This window comes from Ornithodoros turicata, chromosome 1 (genome assembly GCF_037126465.1).
Source record: "Ornithodoros turicata isolate Travis chromosome 1, ASM3712646v1, whole genome shotgun sequence".
Lineage (NCBI taxonomy): Eukaryota > Metazoa > Arthropoda > Arachnida > Ixodida > Argasidae > Ornithodoros > Ornithodoros turicata.
The window spans coordinates 153443115-153463904 of NC_088201.1; the positions used below are offsets into that span (position 1 = coordinate 153443115).

Genomic DNA, 20790 nt, shown 5'->3' on the forward strand with positions numbered 1-20790 from the left:
GAGAAGCATTCAAACACTGTCCATCATGTCATTATGCAATTGTGGCACAGCCTGCAGTAACCCTATAACTTAATTACAACTGGCAAGCAACTTTCAGCATAATTTAAATTTAGCTAATCTCTCTTACATTTTTTTAGTAACTTACACAGCTCTACTATTGACCAGGGATGGGCATAAATAATTTTTTTGTGTACTTAAATATATAAATACAAAATACTTTGTTGAAAGGGGTATTTAAACACTCTTCATAAATACTTTCCGATATGAGTATTCAAATATAAAATATAAATACAGTATATTTAAATACCGTAACTACTACCATAAATACTGTGAGGAAGATGTCATCTGGAATTACAGACATAACGATGATCATAACAAACAAATCAGCAATGAACAATAGCATTTATTTGTTAGATTATCATGTCAACTTTAGTTTTAGAAGTTTCTCGAAGACTGCATCTTTTAGGCCTCCCCTGCTCGGCAGTACAATCATATTCGCAAAGGAGAGCAGCATCTCCACAGGTGCTGACAAACATAGGCTTGTATTGAGTTCCATGAGGATGCTTTGTACAACAAGGTAATCGGGTAGTCGCAGCCGTTGTCCGCAACAAGCAACAACAGTGAGAAACTCGTCATCTAACATTGTTTGTCGCATGCGCATGCTAGCGCAAACACAGCATGACTACGCCCCAAACTCTGCTTTGCCCTTCTTCCCCAAAGGTCAAATGCAGGGTAACTTTGAGTCAGCATATTCTGCTTTTAGGAGTATGTATTTATAAAGTACCGTATTTTCACGCGTATTAGCCGCGGCTTATGCGCGATTTATTTTTTTTGCGGTCGCTCTGCGGCTTATCCGTGGGTGCGGCTTATATGGTGACTATTTTTCCCTGGTACCTTCCCCATGCCCCGGGTTAAACGAAAGGGCCGACAGTTCCTCATGTTTTTCGGAACAGGACCGCCCTGCCAGTGCACGAACAATACCGAACATGGGCGGGTCCACTCCACATTCGAGTGGACTAACCCGTCAATCCACGAAAAACACGCAACAAGGGCACAATCCGATCTTAGTGGTAGAACACTAGAACTGACCTCCTTTGTTATACTTCATGCCAACACCGGAATGTGGACAGGGTTTATGGCCTTCCCCACGGTTTCCTTTGTCGCCAGACCCACAGGAAGGGTTCAATACACCTGTCATCGGGATAAAACGTGGTCAGCTAAGCGTCAGTTCTCATTTGACGAGAGCAGCAGCATTCGTGGACACGGGCACGGCAGTTAGAGGTGGGGCATGGCTCCAACGCTGAGGCACAGCCACGACAGCGGCTTCAAACTAAAAGTCGTCAGGGCAGAACAGGGCAGCTGGCCGGGAGTACGGCGCTCACGAGCGTTGAGCGTCTCTGTTGATTTTGTATGTGCATCATTGGTTTAGCGCACAAAGCAGTCGCGTCGTATTACCCTCCGCTTATCTGCGAGTGCGGCTTATCTGCAAAAACATTTTCAAAATGTATCTAAAAACGAGTCCTGCGGCTTATCTGCGGTGCGGCTAATCCGCGTGAAAATACGGTATTTACAAGAAAAAATACCGAAAAATTGTTATTTACATTTTTCGAGTCTGTATTTAAATACAAAATATAAATACATGTATTTATATTTGATATAGTATTTTAATTAGGGGTGTGTGAGTCCAAATATTTTAAGTCGAATCGAACATCAAATCGAATGGGGAAAAAAATTGGCATCTAATTGGCATCCTACCTCAGCTTTGCCATGAACCCCTTTTAGTTTCTTTGCACTCGCCCTAGGAAGTTGCACTACTGAAATTTTAGATGCAAAGGACATCTTTAAGACACCCTTCTTGTTCGTGGGCTGTAGTCATTATTCGAGAGTCCTATCTTTTTAAAGGCAACCTCACAGACATCAAATCAAAGTCCCTCGTCGGCACAGCTAAACTGCATGTGGGAGGGGCGCCACCCCTTCCACAGACGATGTCTACAAAACTAACTTTGGATAACGTTATCTTAAACTAAACACTGTCCCGCCTGTGTTGGTCCTGCAGCAAGGGCAATTTCGTAAAGCGGGCTTCACCTCATGCACGGAAGCATCAGGTGAAGCCCACTTTCGGGTTGTGTCGTTCATATTCGTGGAATTGTCGAATATTAGATGTTCGATTCGCGAATCGAATAGTTCGAGCGTTTGATACTCGATTCGAATTCGAATATTCGCACACCTCTAATTTTAATTACAATTTATTTAAATACTGCCCATCCCTGCTTTTGGCATACCTCCTGCACAAAATACCTCCTGGTGTCCATCTAACATCCATCCGGAGACATCCATCCCTTGCGCCAAGCGGGTTGCGTGTCATGCGAGTGCAGTGGACTGCCTTATTATCAGGGTTCAGGGTTTTCAGAGTTTCATTTCTGGGCATTACTGGAGGATGTTTTTTGGAGTTTATTGTTTTCTTTTTTTTTTTTTCAAAAAACGGAGTTTTTCGGAGTTTATGATTTACAGCTCAGTTAACATCCGAAATTCGGAGAAAACCTGACGACACACGGACAGTTGTGCAGCGAAAACGCAGTTGTCACATTTATTGCTTCAACACTAAAGAGACACAAGCTTAACAATGCATTTCGTGTGACAGACACTGAGGTGTTCTTTTTCCATTCTCAATGCACTGAAAATGTTTAAAAACTGGGCTGTTCGGTATTTCATACCTTTAAGGCAATAAAAACCCCCGTGCCGGGAAACAAACAAAATTTGTTTGTGTTCTCTGCTGTGTGTTGTGTCGTCCTTTTGTTTGTTTTCCGGAACGGGGGTCTTATCGCTTTTAAAGTCTCAACGCACCCTTTCCGTGTGAGTGTTCACTGTTATACGGCAGCACTTACATGCGGCAACCTCTGCATCGCAATGGCGGGACAATGTGAACTCCTTGAAATCAGGGTACCCCTTGACGTAGTCTCTGGGCAGCTTTCGCTTGCATCCCATCTTCTCCTCAGCACTGCAACTGGTTGCCCCTTTCAGAAAGACCACCCCATATAACCTCGGTTCGATGCGTATTTTAGTGCTTAGGTCACATGTAGTTCAAGGAAATCGAGAAACAGACTGGGGAAAACCCTGGGTGGTGAACCCTCAAGTGGTCGAGATGACTGCCGCCAAAAACGCTAGGTCACAGAAACCATTACTATGTTGCAGTGGGGCTGGTATCCGAGGTCAGAAGAAACCCAGGACACAAAAGGAGGTCAAGAACAATAATCCGGCTATCAGGGAAAACACCTGCCAAACAGAGTTTTTCGAATTCACCCGAATTGCTTAAAATTTTACCGGAGTATATTTTTCGGATAAATCCGAAAACCCAGAACCCTACCTATTGTTTCCTACTCAGTGAGGATCACGTTAATGCTCTGTGTGAAATTTTATGAAATGTTGTCATAACAACAGATTTAGTGGTGCTCTCCTGAAAAGCAGCACTGTGTTTTTGATGAAGTAATTTTTTTGTTCTTTTCTTTAGATGCAACGGGGACTGTAAGTCGTCCTGTCAGCATCAATGGAGCGCCTCAAGGGACCAGCTCAGTTACGTTACCCGGAAACCATGGAAACACTGAGCAACTGAGCCTAGGCGACTGTTCAGGTGAGGGAGTCTCTACTGAATTTATACCTGCGTACAAACAACCAGCGTGACTTCAGTAGCCTGAACCGAACGAATCGGGTTCATTTTCTAGTGTGGGTGATGGGAGAAGGCTAAGGACAGCCCAAGATGGTGTACATTGTCAGGCACCAAGGAATAGTTTGTTGCAGGCGAAAGGCAAAGCTCCAAAGCATTCAAGAAATGGTTCATGGCCAGGGCCAGCGAGGCAGGGAAGCAGCCAGGGATGATGCCTCAGGGGCCCTGGCCACTTCAGGGGCTCGCATGACTCAAGGCCCGTCGTAATCATTAGGGCCCGCATTTTTAGGCACGAGAAAACTTGCTTGAGGCGCCTATAAAAGGTGCTAAAAATCCTTATTTAGGCACTTGAAATAGGCACTGTAAATTGTTTATTTTTTTTCATCTGTAACTCTGAAAGTGCAAAAACAAAGTGAGAAAATCACTTCCTTCCGCAAGAACAATACTGTAAATGGGAGCTGTGACTGTTTCTCTAATCTTGTTACTGCAAGAAATGCATAACTTATCCATCTCCTAAGATGGTCACAAGACTTGTTGCCATTGCCACCAGTTCCACAACGCTTGTCAGAAGCACTTGTCTTGGGAAGCATTCTGGCTATATGTGAGATGGGCTTCTAGCATCGGAGGCTTTATTCTAACACTCCAATTTCTTGTTCCTCAAACCTTCTATGCTTCACCTTCTAGATTTCGTTTTTGGCACATAAGGCTTCAAAATAGCAGGCAAATGTGTGGGATCAGGTCTGCTCACACTGGACACAGCATCACTCTTTTGTTCGTGTACCTACCACCCTAAAGGCCTGTTCCGACATATGGAGATTTGCTATGTAGCACTAGAAAAAAGCGCAATATTTTCCTCTCGCACTGCTCCAAACCGCTAAAAATTAACGCTCGCTGGATGCTGAGGAGGGGGCATGAAGTACAAAAGTAGGTACAGGTCTGGTATAATTCCTACAGTTTGGCAACCAGAGGAAGTTGCAGAGTGCAGGCAGTTAAGGCCTGTTCTGACATATAGCAGCACGCTAATATAGAGCTACGAAACAGCATGCAAAAACAGCGCTGTCTGTTATCGGAAGGTTCAAGTCCTGATCCAACATTTAGCAATTTGCTATACAGCGCTAGAAAATAGGGCAATATTTTCTTCCACACAGTGCTCCAAACCGCTAAAAATTAGTGCTTGCCGGAGTTGAGCTCGTGTCACCTTTTACAGCGCTAATATTAGCACCACACTCCTGTTGGCCAATAAGGAGGCTCTTCAGCGATGATGTCGTGGAGTTGTGTTGCTTTCGCATTTCATGGCACGGCAACCGCATTGGAACCGACGAGTCTGTCATCCAAAATGTCTGGTAATTTTTCGTTTAGTCAATTGATAAGTTAGTAAGTTGTTCGTTTCTATGCTGTCGAAGTCTTGAGGTGCCATGATGGGAGCGACCGGAAACGAGCACCGAACTTCCACTAAATTATAGCGCTAGCACCACTTTGCAAGTGTGAAGGCCTGTTCTGACATATAGCGGCGCGCTGATATCGTGCTACAAAACAGCGCGTAAAAATAGAGCTCACTGTCATCGGACGGTTCTCGCTTGCAAAGCGGCACTAGCGCTATAATTGAGCGGAAGTTCGGTTCTCGTTTCCGGTCTCTCCCATTGTGGCGCCTCCGGAGTTGGACAGCATGTCAACGAACAACTTCCATCAACTGACTAAGCGAAAACTTGCCAGACATTTCTCCGATTTTTAATTTGCCGATTACCAATGATGGGGGCAAACGACTCCATCAGCCAAGAATGATTGAAACAAGCATGGGCCATTGTCACTAACAGAGTATGTTGGTCAACGGACGCTGGCCCCACAGCATGCCATGACACCTCGTTGACGTGTCGTTAAAGCCTTGGCATGCATCGTCTGGCCAACATCACGTGGTCATCGTAAGGAGATTCACCGAAAAGAACGCACAGCCAATCTTTTTTTCAGCAATGGCAATACACATCACGAGATTTAAACCGTATCCCGTTCTCTATTGGATGGCAGACTCGCCGGTTCCAATGCGGCCGTCGTGCTGTGAAATGCGGAAGCAACACAACTCCGCGACGTCATCACTGAAGGGTCTCCTCATTGACCAACAGGAATGTGGTGCCAATATTAGCGCCGTAAAAGCTGACACGAGCTCAACTCCGGGAAGCACTAATTTTTGAGCGGTTTGGAGCACTGTGTGTAGGAAAATATTGAGCGATTTTCTAGCGCTGTATAGCAAATTGCTATATGTCGGAACAGGCCTTGAACTTTACGATAACAGAGAGCGCTGTTTTTGCGCGCCGTTTCGTAGCTCTATATTAGCGTGCTGCTATATGTCGGAACAGGCTTTAACTGCCTGCAAGGAGGGCAGTTTCCTCTGGATAAAACTGTAGGAATTGTACCAGACCTGTACCTACTTTCGTACTTCATGCCCCTCCTCAGCATTTACCCGTGTGTCAAATTTGTGGTACATAAAGAAAATAGAGAAACGTTAGGGTCTCTTCTTGATCTAAACGGGCAATAGCGCTGCGAGATTGCGACAAAACCATTATGAAACGTGCCTATATTTTACAGTAATGACCCACAAAACAGCACAACGCTGGAAGGGAGATAACGGACGAGTAGTCGACCGTTCCGAGTGACCAATTTTAAATTCTCAGATTACATTCCTGCACATTTGAGATACACGCTTCTTCCAAGCGATCGATGGTTTCAAAAGGATGTGCAACGTGACCAATGTCAATTTCACCTCAACAACGGAGTATTGCCACAGCACCATTATAGGTATTTCTCCATGTTTAATCGGAGTTTTAGGCATCTACACCAAAATAAGCACTATCTTCCAGCTTCACGGGCTGGAGCAGTGTTCAAGTTAACTTGGACGGAAGCTGTAAAAAAGTATGTCACCATGATAATTTTTTCACTGATGGGGCTCTTTCGGTTACAGAAGCATTGCTAATCTATAAAACATGTTTATTTAATATGTACACACTTTTCAGAACAGAAAATTGTGTAACAACAACAACTTAATTTTGGGACAATGAATGGGGAGTTTCATCACCAGGGTGTGATACTCTACCCCACTGCTGGTGGTGATGTGGGGAATGAAGTCGTTTAAATTAGAGATGGGACGAATCCCAAATTTTTCGAATCCGAATCCGAATCCAAGGAAGGTTCTACGAATTCACGAATCTTACAAATCTTGAACCTTTCGAATCCTTTCTTTAAAAAGATTTTTAAAAGCCAGGGAAAAACACTTCCAGCGAAAAGTGTTTTGAAGCAGAATATGATGCCTTTGTTTAATGGAAAACAAGTTAAATAATGCTTGAGTTTCAGGAGAAAATATACCCATACAGTTCTTCTTCAACGTAATTTATTTAACATGTTGTTCATCGACTACAAGAATCGCATAAATTCTCGAGTCTGAATTACTTCCATAAAACTACGCAACAATCAAAAGGAAAACCATGTTACTTTTAAACTCGTAATCTAAGGGTTCCTGCATGCACTCTTTACAGTCCAGAGCAATGTAAACAAACAAACAAGAAGACACCTGTCGGCCAATGAGGATTTCGGTGGACTCGGGGGGGTGCCAATTTAAAAAAGAAACAAACAAACGTGGTTGGTGAACTCGAAAGATACGATTCGCCGTTTTGGGCACTGGGACTCAGATACGCGAATCTCAAATCCCTGCCTAGGATTCGTGGATTCAGTTGGCACATCCTTAGTTTAAATAGACAGTTGAACAGTCTGTCAAACTGGGGTTGTCTTTGTTTGTTCATCAAGAAGAGATTCATTTGGGAGTCGACTCTTGAGCATCGTGTTAAATTTCCGAATGTTAGAACGAGAGAGAATTTAGAGCATCCATGGGGATAATGTCAACTCTCTCGATTCTCGAGTTGCTCGAGGCCTATAAACGAATACAACTGCCATGGTGCTTGTTCCATACACACGTTTTAGGAGGTGACTGTCACCATAAGGTGCCACTCTGGACACACTGCGACTTTGAAAACAACAGGGTTTATCTTATTTAGTTCATGAACTGAAGGTGCCTCAAGGATTCTATACGCAAAATTTCAATCCTGTTTACGAAAGCTGTGCATTTCTGATAATTTTTGAATATCTGCTGAGCCTCTACAAGTTTCGATGACGCAAGGAGCGGGTGACGTAATCATAAGCCCGCAAATTGCAATGATGTTCTGGAAAGGGCATTCATCTCCTAGCAACGACACCAGTGTCCAGGGAGGGTCGCGTGATTGAGAAGTCACATGAGGCTGATTGAAAGAGGGGAAAATGGCCCTTCTCTTTGGGGTCTTTCCTTTGTGTTTTCTCGGAGGTCAGAGGATATGTCACGTGGGGCTCCACTAACGAAGTGCAAAAAGTGAGCCCCCCCCCCGGAAGACGCGAAGTGGAGCCAAAATATTTTGCAGGAATGTAAAATGAGACAAGAAGGTTTCAGCAGTGATGGCCAGTAGTTGACTACATGTAGTCAAACTACTAGTTAAACTACCTGATTGTAGTTAAAAAGTAGTTCTCAACTACCTGCAGAAATGTAGTGTGAAACTACTAGTTAAACTACTATTTCGAGTAGTTAACTACAGTAGTTAGGTTACTGCAGGCGCCAACTAATTCCAATTTTGCCGCAAGCTTTGCGGCACGATCGTGCTTGCGACTTATACCTTGAGCAACTTGTTTGATGAGAACGGAGGTGCAGAGCAATTGTGTCTAGATCTTCACCTTTATCACTGCTTGTGATTCATATTTAGGTGTCCAAGAACACTACAGAATGGGATCGGTGCTGATGCACAACGTTAAGTAGTTAGAGATGTAGTTAAAATACATTGCTGTAGTTAGAGAAGTAGTTTTAACTACCTCCCCTGAAAAGTAGTTGAACTCCTAGTTAAACTACTCCATCGTGATGTAGTTAGTAGTTATAGTTAAACTACTGTAGAAGTAGTTAGTGGCCATCGCTGGGTTTCAGTAACATAAGTTTGGTAGAATTCTGAGGACACGAGATTTAGTCCGTAGTGGCACCTTAAAGGATTAAAGAATTGGTCCATTGGCGGGGGGCATCTTACATATTTCAGTCCTGACCAGTTTCCTTTTTCAACAGATACAGCAATGAACAAACAGAGACTCTACCTGCTCCAGTTGTTGGAAGAGTCTCCCGAGCTGTCGAACAACCGCGTCAGGCGGCCCGGTGAGACGAAGCTGCAGAGGAACCAGAAATGGGGAGAGATAGCGAAAAAGGTGAACGCCATGGGCCCCGTGTATAGGACGGCTACTGCTTGGATGCAGTTGTGGAAGGACTGGAGGTATCGCGTGCGGAGCCGCGCTCGAGGTGTGGTGCAGAAGTTGAGTGGCTGCAGCAGCAGCTCTGTGCCTGCGGACGGTGGCGACGCCAGTGGAGACAGATGGCCGCAGGACATCGTCTTCGATGCAGCGTCTCACATGAACGTGATTGACTGCCGTGTCATGGCCCTGATCAGAAGGGAGGCCATGCTGGATGCTACGGGTACTTTTGAAGTGCTGCCTGGAAGCTCTGTTTTGGATACAGCTGATACACCAGAGGTGAGACAAAGTCAAATTTTTTACGTGCATTTCAGCATGCATGTTACTCTCAGGCAGCCCTTCAGTCAGCCCCTGAGTCAGCCTCTCAGTCAACTCCTCAGTCAGCTGCAGCATCGCCCGCAACAGAAAGCTTGGCCGAGGGAGAACCCCATTCGCCACAGCCAGTAAGAGAATTGCCTTGTCCTAATCTTCTTTTTCTTTTGAAAGTGCTACTGTGGAGTTTAAAAAATTGTTATTCTGTTCTGTATCGTGAAATCAACCGTGCTTTAGACTCAGTATTCAAAATATAAGTTTGAATACTCAAATAAAAGCCTGAAGTTTTTAGGGCTTAGCACGATTCTTCCCCGAATTTGTACCCCGAATTTGTACCCCGAATTGAAGGTAGGGGCGGATCCAGGCCCTCAGTTTGTGGGGGGCGGTTTCTTTGTAGGAGCGCGTAGTGGGGGAGAGGGAAATTCAATCTATAAACTGACGTTCAAGGCGGGCGACCGCCCCCCCCTTCCCCCCTTTGGATCCGCCACTGATTGACTGTTGCCTCTTTAAGGTGAAACCCGATCTTCACCCTGCAAATTGCCGTCACTGAGACGTCTGTAGGAATGCACACTAGCTTCTTTGGCAGCAAATGCAGTTACATTACATTTTGTACTGAACGAGTTCAGTTAGTATGAGTAACAGAGCCCGATTTCTCTCCGAATTTAGCATACTGGAAGTTTTTCCACACGAATTTGCATAAATTTAGAGCACATGTTTATTTACCCGATTTTTACTCGTCGAATTTAGAAAAAAAATATTTCCTGAAAACTTCAGGCTGTAAATATAAACGGTGTCACTAAACATTATGCAATTCCACAAATTTTTTAGATTAGCCGCAAAATTCCGTACATACGGATTCACCAGGAAAAGGTGATGTCACAAACACTTGGGGCCTCAAGTGCCTCTGAGTTTCACCCGGAGCTGGAAGTCTGTGAGGAGCTGCGGCGAGGAGAACGATATCGATGTTTGGGGAGCAGTGTTGCCAGACACATAATAGTCTTGTCGTTGTTGCTTGTTGAACCCATGGCCTACTTTATTACCAGGCGACCAAATCACTTTCCCAGATCCCTGTGGAGCGGGTGTCCGCTAAACCTCCTCGCAGTTTCCGCCTCTCATCGGTGAAATGCCCGCTTGGTGCGCCACCTACCTTCCCTAAAAGAGACGCTTGCCTCATTGGAATGTATAGCGAAAGAGCATCCATTCTGTATCATCTACAGTTTTCCAGCTTAGATGTCGAATGCATATTGTGAACACGTACTCGCTTTATGTATAGAGCCTGAAGTTTTCCGGAAATATTTTTTTCTAAATTTGGGGGTAAAAATCGGATGAATAAGCATTTACTCTAAATTCCTGTGAATTCGTTTGGAAAAGCTACCTGTGCGCTATATTCGGTGAAAAATTGGGCTCATCTACCCAAACTGACTGTACTAGTTTGGTACAAACGCTGATGTAAATGTGTTTTCTGATAAACAAGTTAATGTGCATTGCATCGGGTTAAACCCTAAAGCTTCATGCTCTATTTATGTAGGACAGACTTTGTGTCAGCGCTGTTTTGTGTCCTGAGATGCTACACGTCTTCTACCCCTTACGTAACTGGAGCGCTTGACTGGGTGAACCTCACATTGATTGGGAAGAAGTGGTACACAGTAGATGACTAATTACAAGCAATGTGTTGTTTGCTAAGTGTTTGTCAACTCGGCTTAACAGCAGTTCAAGCACTCTCGTTGCAGTGACGCACCCCTATGTACAAATAGATATTTGGGTGTTACTTTATATGTAATTTTATCAGTAGTGTCAGAACTTTTTCCACTGGGGGAGCGGGAAAAAATGCTATCGTCATCATCATCATCATTTATTTTCCTTGAGGACTCATGCAGGTAATACAGGGCTGGTACACAAAACTGAAAGCGTGCTTCTGGTGTCTTCTGGCATTTTCCTCAACGTCACACCGTGGCACACAACACTTGCACACGTCACAGAATTAATCTAACTGCACTGTGCAGCAACCTGCAGTTGACACTTCAGACCGATCGTCGGGCCATATCGCTACTACTGCTGCCGCCACTATTCCCAAACTTACCCGGCGGGAAAACTGCTGCTATCCCCCTCGTGTTTACATTCTTCCATCTTCCAGACCAACCATGGGATGCGTCTCTCAAGCTCATCCAACTTGAGTCACTAAATAAGCTACGCTTCAGAGTATGGACCCACGCGCACTTTAGCGCACGATGCCATCTATCGTGTGCGGTTGAAATGCTCTTTTCGTTTGCAAGCAGCAGTTGACGGCCTTGAGCTCACCTGGACTTCCTCGGAACGCTCTGGTTGACAATACACGGATTATAGCACAACAATCATACATGCTTCTCTGTCCCACGGGGAGCATTATGTTAGCCGTCTTTGATCCTCAAATGGGGATGATATAGGTGTGATGCCGAAACAAGATGGCGGTCCTACTCTCCCTTGGACCTCAGTGTCGATACTCTGAAGCAAAGCTTATTTAGTGACTCTACATCCAACAATCCCTTATAAAACTTCGTTTAAAACGGGGCTCCCACAAGTCACTCCACGGAACATCCCTCTTTTCTTGGGTGGGAAAGAGTCGCGAAGCCACTGTCACAAAACCCGGCTATGGCCGCTTTTCGTAAAAAAAAACAATAATTTACCTTCAACTGAACCAGTTCCGGTTGCAACAACTCTTCTCTAACGTAGCTCGCAATCAAACGAAAATTCGCACAACAATTTGTCACCCCGTGGCAGTGCCCCTTGACTGGGGGAGCCGTCGCCCCCCCTGTTCTGGCGCCCCTGAATTTTATAATCCGAGTTGGCAACAACCATTGTACTTTGCATGTTCGAAGAAAGATTTCTTGACAATTGAAGCATGAGGGATTATCTACCTTTTTCCTAAAGTAGCTGTTACACTGCTGATCCTGTGTACATGCAAAGGAATATCATGCAGTCGTCTGTTTCCACAACGGTGACAGATTACCAGCAGTACAGGAATTACAGCACACATCATGTATTTGACCTTGGAGATGTCTTTTTTTTTTTTTAATAAGGGGGTATGGGTCACTGAAAAATCAACACTCGCAATAGTTGCTTGCTGTCTACACAGCTCCATCACACGCAAAAAAATAATGAGTGGAACGTCAGTGAAATGCGCATTCATGATATCCATCTGGCCTTCTTCCATAAGTTATACAAATATCAGGCAAAGGCATAGGTGGAACTCAGCCTGTCCCACCTGTTCTAATGTCAGGGGAAATTGCGTGTAACGAGGAGAAACAGATTGTCAGGTTGTATCAAAACAAAAGAACTCTCTAGAAAGAATGACACAGAAGTGTCGGTCCGCAAGGGGGGAATCACAAACAAAAACAAAAACACTGGAGACTTCCAAAAATTTAACGCTCTTCCACTCCCATGTCCATCAATGAATTACGTCCATACACCAATGAATTACATCATTTTGCAGTTCGCCACGACCTGCCGCGACAAAAATATGTAAACCGTAACCATTTAATTACTGCAACAAATGACCCGCTTCGGTGGCAGATTTTTCTCTAAAAGGTGTTCACTGAAGGTCCCAAAAGGGGTAGTAGCCATTTTAATGCCGACGGCGCCCTGCTTTAGAACTTATGTTTTTTCACGAAACTCATTTGAATTTTTATTTAAATAATAAGCGGCTCCAACTCATTCACACGGTGCGCAAGTTGTAGGCAGTATCAGACAGATACTTGTAAAAAAGTAAGTTCTTCAATTGGTGCACCGGTTCGCGAATTATTTAGCCCGGGGATGTAACTGAGACACCCGGTATATGACAAACCCGCCACGTGGTGCAAGGAAGAAAGTGAGAGAGTAAGAAAAATATAAACACTTGACCTCATGTCCGTCGCTGGCGTGAAAAAATGGTGCACCCAGAATCGTGAGACTAAGAAACGACATCGAAAAGAAAAGGCAGGGGGAAGTGGTGGCGCGGGATGACTCAAAGGACAGGAGGATTGGAGCTGACCTCGCAACAAAAATGTGCTAAATTCAGACAAAGGGTGAACCTTCGGGTAAGCAAACATGTGCCCTAAATTTGTGTGAATTTGGGTGGAAAAGCTTCCAGTATGCTAAATTCGGGGAGAAATCGGGCTCAGTTACTCAAACTAACTGAACCGATTCCGTACAAATGGTGCAACTGCGTTTGCTGCCAAACAAGTTAGTGTGCATTCCTGCAGATGTCTCAGTGAGGGCAATTTGCCGGTGTAATAATTGGGTTTCGCCCTAAAGACGCAACCTTCAATTCAAGGTGCAAATTCGGGGAAGAATCCGGTTACACCCTAAAACTTCAGGCTCTATTTACGAGAGCCTTCGTTTACTTCCACTGTCGTTCACTCGCAAGTGAATCCTGCTTCTTGCTCAATCATTTATTAACAAAACCGTACTGCACCACCATAGTGGCTACTTACCTGTCCGAGAGCCACGGGATATCGTAGAAACCCATTTCTCTCATGCGGACGGAGGCTTTGGAAGGGGACTCGTGGAATTATGTGTGTGATTCCTTCACAGAACGCGCCTTGCAGGAGGATGCCATGCAACAAACCATGCTCAGTGAAGTACAGAACATGGCAATGGTTTGCTGCATGACGCCAACCAACAGTAGTGATGACAACAAACGCGAACGACCGTAGCAGATACTTGCAACCACCTGCAATTCCAGAGTAAACTCCACTAAATCAGGGAATGTGCATGGACTCCCATAGACTCCCATATATTGAAATTTTGACAAACTTTAATTTACCAAAAATCAGTGGATCGCATCAGGCCTTCAAAAATTTGTCATTCCCTAGATGAACCCGAGGGGAACATGCCTGTACCTGTTTCGTGTAGAAATTTAGCTAGGTTTACGAGAACCCTGCAAACGAAAATTCCCCATAGACTTCCTTAAGAAGAGGGTCCACCTTAAACCAATGCTTGGTTCATACTCCGCATGGTGAATGTATTAGGGGCCAAGAATGCAGAAGTTTACGGTAAAGCTTACAGAAGACTTGAGGATCTCTTCATCATCCTTTAAGGGACAGCTTTATAGGGCCCATGCTGCTCCGTCCGTAACAGAAACGAGTTCAGGTGCCAGAAGATCAGGGTTGGACGATGTTCCTATAGGGCTACCGTATTCAAAAACTTTTGATGGAATGCGCATAGATACAGCCTTTTCTTTCCTTTTCTTTTTTTTTTTGATAAATCACTAATTTATCATTTGTACGCAAGGATACGGTCCCATCAACCCAACCTGCAACTGATAAGGTGGAAGATGTCTCCCGTCCAGAGCTGATGCCGACCGAAACCGAGGTGGGCCCCGTACGGAATCCCAGGGAGCGCCGTAGGAGGAGGAGAAGAGTGCCACCGTCAATTGCCAACCAAGTGCTGTCTAATCAGGAGCAGCTCGTGATGGAAGTACAGCTCCTCCGAAAGGCAAGTTATTCGAACATCGACGACACCCTTACATGCATACAGGAGGCGCTGTTATAGCTGCAGAGCGTCTCATTTAAGGAAGATAGCATGGTCCGAAAAGCCAGGAAAACTTAGGCCGAAATATGTAGACAAAAGTTACTGTTCATTTAAGAAATGGTCTGAAGTACAGCAAGTGGAAATACATTGGTTTTACGAAGTGTTCTACAGCCTTGTCAGTGGTCACAAGCAATTTCCTTTTTTTCTGCCAATAAATCCCCCCTCCCCCCCAATAGAAGGATCAATGGTTTGTCTGAACGACAACCAACTTTAACACACACCAACCGAGAATTAGGCCTTTAAAGTAAAAGTACCACGTGTAACACGCACGGGCTGAGCTAGTCTGTGCTAGTGCACAGGAAACAGGGATGCATGATGTCAAAATTACTTATCGGTAATTATTAAGAACTGACGATAATTTGTTGCTTTGCGCATCAAGACATATACGGTCATGCCACAGTTTATTATGATCTCGGCACACTGTATTTAGCATCTGTTGCGGAAAACTGCATGTCTATGCAGCTTGTGTACTGCCACCAAGGTGCTGGTGTCCCCGGCTGAGTTTGAACCTGCAACTCGTGAATCAAAACTCGCTGCCGTAGAAAATACAATGTAGTTATACCTGTACCACCGTATACAGTTGCCGTCCGATTTTTCGGACTCGGTGGGGATCGCGCAAAAGTTCGAATAATCGAGCAGTCCGAAAAAACGAATTTCGCTTCAAAATAAACTTTACTAAGCCCTAGTAGGATGGAAAAATTTGTCGATGCATTCCTAACGTGCTTCCAGCTCTGCCTGATAACATCAGCTTCTATTTCCCGAAGCGACATTTCGTCAATGTACACTATCAGAAGCACCGTCGTCATCAAGTCCGCAAGCCGGCTTCACCTAACGCATGCGTGCTTTAGGTGAACAGGGTGTCTACCAACCTGGAAAACCTGGAAAACAGGGAATAGTCAGGGAATTTTGATGTGACTGGAAAAGTCAGGGAATTGTCAGGGAATTTTGATGTGACTGGAAAAGTCAGGGAATTGTCAGGGAATTTGGCTAAAAAGCAGCTGAAGTCAGGGAAAATCGCAGACAACTGCCGTGATGATGCACGGCGAATCGCGAGTGCCGACCGGTGGTTGAGAGGCAATGCCGCAGCAGTTCCTGCGAGTAGCAGTTCACCAGTATGACAAGCTCTGACGCAGAAAAGTAGGGTAGCCTCACTAATACTTAATAAATGGTCTGTTTTTTGTTGGATCTGGTATCAAAACGTATGAGCAGGCACCAAGTTCCCTTTTGTTTTTGTTAGGGAATTCGCTTGAAATAGTCAGTGAAAACCTGGAAAAGTCAGGGAATTTGAAGACTGCAGTTTGGTAGACACCCTTGTGAAGCTCGCTTTACAGCGCTGTCGCGCGACTCGCGGGCAGACTGCACGTGCTGGGCCTTGTCCAAACACGAAGACGCAAAGGCGCTACGACAGATCTCTTCTACTCAGCTCATTATTCGCTCATCGCTTCATTATTTTAGTTGGTTGATTTCTTTTCATACGAATTTCAGATGATACAAATATTTTCTGTCACCTCAAGAGAGATATTCGCGGGTTGGGCAAACAGAGTCCGAAATATCGAGCGACGGAGCTGCACGGCGTCCGAAATAAAAACATTTAATTTTGAATTGAAGGAAATCTGCACCATCTTGTTCATGGCGCTTGGTAACGAGATTTTGGCAGCTTCAGGGAAAATTCGTAAATTGCCCTTACACTTCAGTTTTGTCGCAAGGGCCGTATCGCTGACCGTCTGGCAAGAATGTAATGACCGTATGCACTTAAGATTGTAACCGTTAAGGCCGTAAATGTGTTCACCGACACATTTATGGTTTTCATGCCTACCTGCAGACAGGCTGTCCAACCATTATCATCCCTTTTCTTCTATGTTTCAGAGTATAGCTCCAATGGCAGAATATTTTAAACTCCTGCTTCAGAGAGAGAGGGCCAGGGACGCCAAGAAATAAGGTACTCAAACAGTTGACGCTGCTGAAACATCTTTCTGGACTGTACTACCTACACTGGGCTTTTCAGAAGAGAGTCGAGTTTAGACAGGTTGTATTCAAACAAGTGAGGCTAGAAATTGCTGTCACATCAAATATTTTGCACATGTGAGACGTTTTTGCAACGAGACAAGACACAGAGGATTGAAATAAAGAAAAAACAAACTGAAAACATTGTTTGTGACTTCTGTTTGAGCAGTGTGACATGTAGTTGATGACAGCAAGTTTGAAGTTGTGAAGTGCAGGAGCATGTACTGTCAGAAAACCTATTCTCCTCAATAAAAGATGTATAGTGTATATGTTCTAATCCTTCCACTCATGCCACGCATGTATGTCTGGTTTGTTTTATTGTGCAGCTTGCATAACACGCAGTGACCTGAGCATGGGTCGGCTAACTCATTCATGATGGACTTCACTGACCTCACTCACCATCATGGAGACATCACATCATGTAGAATGGTGCGGAGTTGAAGTTGAATGAAAGGCTGTGATGTGATGGGTTCTGAAGTTGAAGTCAATGAGATAATGAAGTCTCATGTGTCATGCAAGAGCAATGCAAGTCAGAGAAGGTGGCCATTTATCACATGAAAACGCCACACATGAAGCCACATGAAAACGCAACCTGCTATGCACACTTTCAAGCACATGGCTATCGACAACTGACGCAACACTGTACAACAACCTCATCGTGAGCACAGCATACCTCTTCACATCGAGCTCTGATGCATGCACATATATCTGTCATGCCAGTACCAGCCCCCACACTGAGACCAGATAATTGAGGTAACACACGACACTGCTCACCCTTTCTCCGGCCTCTGCCAGAAAGCCTGCACAGTCAGAGGCAAGGAGGACACCAATGTCATAATCCATCAGCGGACATACCAACATAACCCCTCACTGGAATTCAACTTCAAAATCCAATGCTGACCTCAGAACTGAGGGCGTAGAAGTCAAATTGAATATCGAATCCAATGTGGGAAAAAATGCTACCAAATGGAACATAGATATAGCCTGAAGTTTTAGGGTTTAACCCGATTTTTACCCGGCAAATTGCCCTCACTGAGACGTCTGTAGGAATGTTTGGCAGCAAATGCAGTCGCATCACCGTTTGTACCAAACCAGTACTTTCTGTTTGAGTAACTGAGTCAGGTTTGTCCCTGAATTTAGCATACTGAAAGTTTTTTCACCAAAATTTGCATGAATCTAGAGCACATGTCTATTTACCAAATTTTTACCCCAAATTGAGAAAAAAATATTCCCCAAAAATTGAGGCTGTGAATATTTAATATACAGGGTGTTTAAAAAAACGTGTCATTCGGACTTTATAAAAAAACGGGGCGACGGAATAATACAGGGTAAACGGCATTTGTGTGGCAACTGAATTTGCCATCTTGAAAAAATATTTTCATTTGATTTTAATTAAAATAAATCTAATTTCTTTAATTGAACTCCAAAATTTTCCAAGTCAACTTAACGTTTTTTTTACAGAATTAGAGAGCCCGTAGCGAACTTAGTCAGATCCACCGAGAAATCCGCTCGATATTGCAAATGGAACTGCCAAAAAAAAGACCCGAAATTGAGGCTTCAAAGTTTCGGGTATTCAACGGCGCACGAAATCAGACGCAAAGATTCGTAAAGAGGAGGACTTGCTCTTGCCCCCATGAAAGATAGAAGGTCGAAAAAAAAAAAAACAGAGCGGGGAAAAAAGAGGCGGAATCATTTTTGTTTGCCGCTTATCAACTTATGGTGGAATGTCACCCGCCTTGTTATCTGTCTTGTGCTTATCGCGTCTTGTGCTGCACGCCGGTCCGGCGATAAACTGTTCTAGCTTCATGGGGGCAGGAACATGTCCTGCCCTCCGCGCGTCTTTGCGACTGATTTGGTGTTGAATACCCGAAACTCTGAAGCCTAAACTTCGGGACTTTTTTTTGGCAGTTCCCTTTGCAATATCGAGCGGATTTCTTTGTGGTTCTGACTAAGTTCGCTACGGGCTCTCTAATTCTGTAAAAAAACGTGAGGTCGACTTCGGAAATTTTTAAGTTCAATTAAAGAAATCCAATTTCTTTTAATTAAAATCAAATGAAAATATTTTTGCAAGATGGCAAATTCAGTTGCCACACAAATGCCGTTTACCCCGTATTTTTCCGTCGCCCCATTTTTTTATAAAGTCCGAATGACACGTTTTTTGAAACACCCAGTAGAATATTCATGTAAATTTTACAATATAAGCTTTTTGCACTAAAAGTTTGCAATTTGCAACCCATGGCTTTAGTGCAATTTTTCCTGCATTAACTGTCATAAGAGGGACACAAAAATCTTCTGTGGAGAGCCCCTACTCTTTCATTTTACATGATAGTGTTTCCTGCTTTTCAGGTGAGGCTACACTTACTGGAGTAATTATCTTGATTCCAAAACTTGATGTCAGGCAGTAGCATGTTACACTGAAGAGGCTGGAATTGCAGCCTCATCAATCAGCACGACAAGCAAAATCAGCAAAACGGCGTACAAATCGGCGAAATTAAGAGCACAAAGCGACAAAGCTCTGAAGATCTCTCACATTTTTTGGTAGAGGAAAACTCGAAACTGCCCTCAATTTATCATGGTCTGGGTATATGCCTTCTTGGAAGACGATGTGGCCAAGAACCCTAGATGTGGCGACATTGAAATCACATTTTTTATGGCTGAGCTGTAAGCCAGCAGCGCTTAAATAGTCAAAGACGGCCGTAAGCGACGGACGAAGTCGGCATTAAGCCGGGAGTAGACGACGTCGTCGTCAAGGTAGCAGAGACATATCCTGCAGCATATTCCACGGAGCACTGAGTTCCATCATTCGTTCAAATGTCGGTAGTGCATTGGCAAGTCCAAGAGGCATGACTTTAAGCTCGTACAAACCGTCGAGAGTAGAGAACACTGTTTTTTCTATGTCAGTGGCGGCTATGGGAATTCACCTATAGACCTGAGAAACGTCGTCAATAACGCTTGTGCAGAGACTGAAACCGAAACAAATCGGAAGGCTGGGTTCCACAAATGGGCACTTGTTCGCTGCATCCTACTGAAAGAAATGTAGGACCCAAGGTCGCGTCCCTTTCAGGCACCATCGTAATCCACTCAAGACAGTGGCTTTCTGGTGCGACCTTGATCGCCCTAGCTTCAAGTGTAATTCAACTCTACCAAATAGACTTCTCCCTCTGCGAAAACAAATGATGTCATGTGTTCGACAGCGCCATCAACTGATCCTTCAATGCGCTGATCCCTTGCATTGTAACAAAAACTGTGGCCCCCTTCCCGAACAATACTGTCATCTACTTAAGTAGCAACTAGTTGTCGGCTCTCCCGCTCAGTCTTTCACTGATGATGCCCGTCGTATGACAGGCGAAACGTCTGCTTAAAGTTTGTTTGTTTGTTACGTTAAGTCTGAGTCCTCGCTTTCTTTCGTTATGTCATCTCCCGGCTTTTGGGGTATTTTCGCAGCCATCAACTTGGTTGAGTTGAACTACGCTCGATGCTACGGGCGAACAAGGTCGCGTCCGAAAGCCGCTGTCTTGAGGGGATTACAGAGGATAATCATACAAAATTAGCTCAGAACATTTCTTATATATTTTTTTTACATGAAATGATATCGAGCACCGAAATTAACGGAACTGTTCAATTGACACTTCAGGGAGTGCGCCTCCGAGGCGATTTTGTCACGTGCAGCATCTCGGGGTGCAGCGGTACGACATGCGAAATAAAAACCAAAGGTCCTGAAATGTGCCTTATATTTGCACACAGTGCATCATCTGATGGTACTGATGAACCACCGTATCGTTGAAACAATGACGTTATGCAGGATAACATGGTGAGATCGTTTGCATTCTTGGTCAGAAATAATGGGAAACTATACAGGGTGTTTCACCTAAAGCGACAAAAATTCTAACTGGGAACGTACTCGCTGGAGGATCGTGGGACTTTCGACAATTACCTACTGGAGACGTTTTCCACCATTAAGGAAGGCT

General features: G+C 44.4%; 1 protein-coding gene across 3 annotated transcripts in view; it reads left to right on the forward strand.

Annotated features, from left to right (window-relative positions):
- Window positions 1-17089, forward strand: part of LOC135371204 (uncharacterized) — a 42022-nt gene extending 24933 nt beyond the window's left edge. For 2 of the 3 annotated variants that reach the window (XM_064605266.1, XM_064605275.1), the window contains 5 exons: window positions 3509-3628; window positions 8781-9238; window positions 9292-9402; window positions 14519-14722; window positions 16685-17089. In XM_064605266.1, coding sequence (XP_064461336.1) covers window positions 3509-3628; window positions 8781-9238; window positions 9292-9402; window positions 14519-14722; window positions 16685-16756 — 965 coding nt within the window. In that variant the 3' untranslated portion in view covers window positions 16757-17089. Of the gene's footprint in view, window positions 1-3508; window positions 3629-8780; window positions 9239-9291; window positions 9403-10335; window positions 10537-14518; window positions 14723-16684 lie in introns of those variants that run through there. The other variant, XM_064605284.1, reaches the window with a different exon arrangement.
- Window positions 17090-20790: the final 3701 nt, after the last annotated feature.